Source organism: Octodon degus, unplaced genomic scaffold, assembly GCF_000260255.1.
Source record: "Octodon degus isolate 3935 unplaced genomic scaffold, OctDeg1.0 scaffold00020, whole genome shotgun sequence".
Classification (NCBI taxonomy): domain Eukaryota; kingdom Metazoa; phylum Chordata; class Mammalia; order Rodentia; family Octodontidae; genus Octodon; species Octodon degus.
The window spans coordinates 7,772,899-7,776,602 of NW_004524596.1; the positions used below are offsets into that span (position 1 = coordinate 7,772,899).

Genomic DNA, 3,704 nt, shown 5'->3' on the forward strand with positions numbered 1-3,704 from the left:
AGAGAGAGAGAGAGAATTTTGATAGTTTTAAAATTTTTTCCCGAGTTTAGAGTCTACAGGTGAGGAAATCTTTTGCCCTAGGACCCTGTTTTTGTCTTTTGGCTTTCTAGTGGAAAATCACACATCCACCTGTGAAAGCTGTGATAATGAAACCTATTTCTTCTGGTTGGTCGTTCTCCTTTTGTCCTAAACAAAACCTACGTGTCAGGGCACTGAAATGAATGTCAGGCTTCCTTCCTTTAATTTTAAAAATTGATTACTTCTTCCTTTGAGTTTGGCCATCAACTTTATTTTTCTCAGAGAAAATGAATTTGCATAATGAAAATCACCAGATCTGAAGGTAGTTGATGTTTGAAGAGTGATTTAATCTTTAAGATGACTGAATTAGATATACCAAGATCCATCACAAAGATTAATTCTAATTAAAATTAATTGGAATGAAAAATAGAATACTGGTTATTAGATTGTTTCATATCCTTTAACATTTGTCTGATATAAGATCCAAAAGCTACAACTCTTTTTGCATAGGTCTTGCTTTATCTTTGTCTTAACCATCCAGCAGAAAAGTATAAAAACGAAGTATAAGAAGTAAAGCCATGTTGTTATGTTGAGCTGTAGAGGACTCAGGTCAACAATTTCTGACATTGCCAGTTAAGCGGAAGACCCAAAACTATTATGGACTACTGGACTCTTTTAGAATATTTTGCTGAGTTAGCACACCTATAATATTCAAATGATGGAACTAAACAAAAAAGAGGATACAGACAAATGTCCATTTTGTATCTGTGTATTCAAAGTGGTTGGGATAGATATATAGTTACGTTCTCTTAATGAATAGAGGGATTTGTTTTAATAGTGTTTGTAAATAGGATATGTCTGCATCTTATACAGCAAATAACCATTAGGAAGAGAGTATGCAATGTGTTAATTATTGAAACTGTACTACCAATTTCACTTGAAACTGTCTCATTGCTATTTATCTCTCAATAAAATTATGGAAAAAAATAAAAATAAATAAATAAATTGTCTGATATTTAAAAAAAAGAAAGAAAGAAAGAAAAATAGATTGTTTACTTCCCAGTTTTCCAGCCCCAAGAGTTCTTAGGTTCTTTCTTATTTTTATTTTTTCAAAACAATCTCTTTGGTTCCTCTTATTTCTGCCTATTTCTAATCCCCAAGAGGCACTATTTGTGAAATACAAAACACTATATTTTTTAAGTGAAGTATAGGATATAGAGTCTTTGTAGTAGAAGGTGTTGTTGCAAATTGGAACCATTTGGACAACTTGATCTTGAAACTGTTTAGAAATACACATATGAAGAAACTTTGGAATGGTACCTGGCCTTTAGTTATTATTCCTTAGGTGGCGGGTATTTTAAATTAGAGAATAAACCTTCTAAACAATTCTATTTTGAAGAGCAAAGTGGAGCTTAGAGTTCCTCTACTTAGCTGAATATGATGTAAATATCCAGAAAGTAGTATTATTGTCATATTGTTATTATTTTAATTTACTGTCTGTTGAAACTGCTTTTCTCATTTGTACAATAAATAAATCTGAACTTTTAGAAGTGATCCATTTTCTCCACATTTCTCTTTGTGCTTAACATTTTGATTTGTCACCTAAAGACACAAATGAAAAATTTTGTTTTGGGGTCTACAGGGTTGACAGGGTCTCACTACATAGATCGGACTTGTAGTGATCTGCTTGTGTTCAGCCTTTCAAGAGCTGGGATTACAGGCACAGGCCACCACACCCAGTCTCAACCACTGTCTCTGGGTGCCCTAGGTGTGGGGGCCGGCACGGCATGCCAGGGATCGAGCCCCGGCCACTGTGCCTGCCTAAGCAGGCACTTAAATCCACTGAGCTATTTGGCTGGCCCTAAGAATGAAAAATTTTGAACACCAAGCACATGCTGTCCTAAATACCTTACCTCTGTTGGCTCATTAAGTACTCCAGACAGCCCTGTGAAATAAATATTAATACAGCTATTTTATGGATAAGGAAACTGTTATGAACAGGTTAACCAACTTGACTACGATCTTAGTTCTTGCATGGAACAGCTAGGATTTGTCCCCTGCCTAACTCCCTCTTTCACGGTGTGGAAGTTGACATCTGAAGTCCAGTGTGTCCATTCTGACAGGACTGGGCTTGCCTGCTGCATGTGAGGAGCAGAGCCATTGACCTGCTGAACTCCCACCACTGTAGATACGTCTGCGCCTCCCTTCTGGATTAGAGCTCACTGTCATTGAAAATGTCATTACCAACTTTTCCAGGATAATATCCAAGAATAAATATAATAATAAAAAACAGAAGCGAAACCTTTTCTTCCCTTTCAAAGAAATTTTCCTCAATCCCTCGTTGTTACTTTTCTTATTCTTTAGCTTAAGAAAAAAAAAAAAAAAACGTCTGGTGAGACAGCTCAGTGGACTAAGTGGCTGTTTAGGCAAATGCAGGGCCTGGGGTTTGATCCCTGGCACCACATGCTGTGCTGACCCCATCCCTGGGTGCACTGAGCTGGCCACAGAGACCACCGAGACTGGGCGTGGTGGTGCACGCCCCTAATCACAGTGCTGGCGAGGTTGAAAACAGAAGGGTCACTATGAGTTCAAGCTGTGTAGTGAGATCCTGCACACACACACACACACACACACACAAATTCTCTCACCATACAAAGGAGAACATGGCCTGACACTCTTCTTTCACAGAACTCAGAGTTACCAGGTTGACTCGTTTCACATGTGTGTGTTACTTTTCCGGTAAATAGCATCTTTATCAAAGGTTTTAAAATAAATGGTGGCTTATAGGAACACTTATACATTCAATTGCTTGCTTGCTTGCTTACCATGTACCTAACTTCATCATGCGCTGTATGAAGAAGCTCCTCTTTTCCCTTCACAAATGGCGCCAGGGTTGCCTTCAATTGTCCCAACTCAAGCAAATGACGTCTAGATTTTCAAGGGCCTGATTTTCTCAAAGAAAAGAAAAAGCCAAGGGCCAGCAGTGCCACCAATCTTGCCACGGAGAGCAGCTTCGCTTCACTTTCCGCGCATTATTTAGTTGCAGGCCCTGGCCTCCGAGCTCAAGACTGGCTTCACAGAGGCGATGCAGGAACTGTCGCGAATTCAGCATGGAGAATATGCTTTGGAGGAAAAGGTTAAGAGCTGCAGATGTTCCATGGAAGAAAAAGTGACCGAGATGAAGAATTCGTTAAACTACTTCAAGGTAGGTGCCTTGTTTATTTTCATGCCACAAAAGGAATATTGGTCCTCAGTTAAGAGGAGTCCAAAATGTGCCTTTCCCCTAGTAGCCAAATATAAGAATTTACCATCTGCACCAGATCACTGGTTAGCATGGAAAAATACCTATTTCACATTTTCCTTTCTCACATCTGTGTTAAGATTGGAGGCCCAGCTTTGGCAAGCGCAGGGACCGGGGTTCAATCCCTGGTCCTGTATACTGCACTGGCCTCACCCGCATAGCATGCTGAGCAGGCCACCAAATCCAGGCATGGTGACACATGCCTGTATTCCCAGAGCTGGGAAGGCTGCAAACAGGAGGATCACTATGAGTCTGAGCTGCATAGAGAGACCCTGCTCCAAACACATAAATGAAAAAAAAGAAAAAAAAATGAGGCCCCAATAGAATTACATTTTTCAATCTTTATTCATTCATTTATTCTTTTTTTTTTTTTTTTTTTTTTTTT

The 3,704-nt window shown here is 39.1% G+C and overlaps 1 protein-coding gene across 1 annotated transcript in view; it reads left to right on the forward strand.

Annotated features, from left to right (window-relative positions):
• Window positions 1–3,704, forward strand: part of Arhgef33 (Rho guanine nucleotide exchange factor 33) — a 92,090-nt gene that overhangs the window by 31,508 nt on the left and 56,878 nt on the right. The window contains exon 4 of the mRNA XM_012513920.2: window positions 3,059–3,223. Coding sequence (XP_012369374.2) covers window positions 3,059–3,223 — 165 coding nt within the window. The remainder of the gene's footprint in view (window positions 1–3,058; window positions 3,224–3,704) is intronic.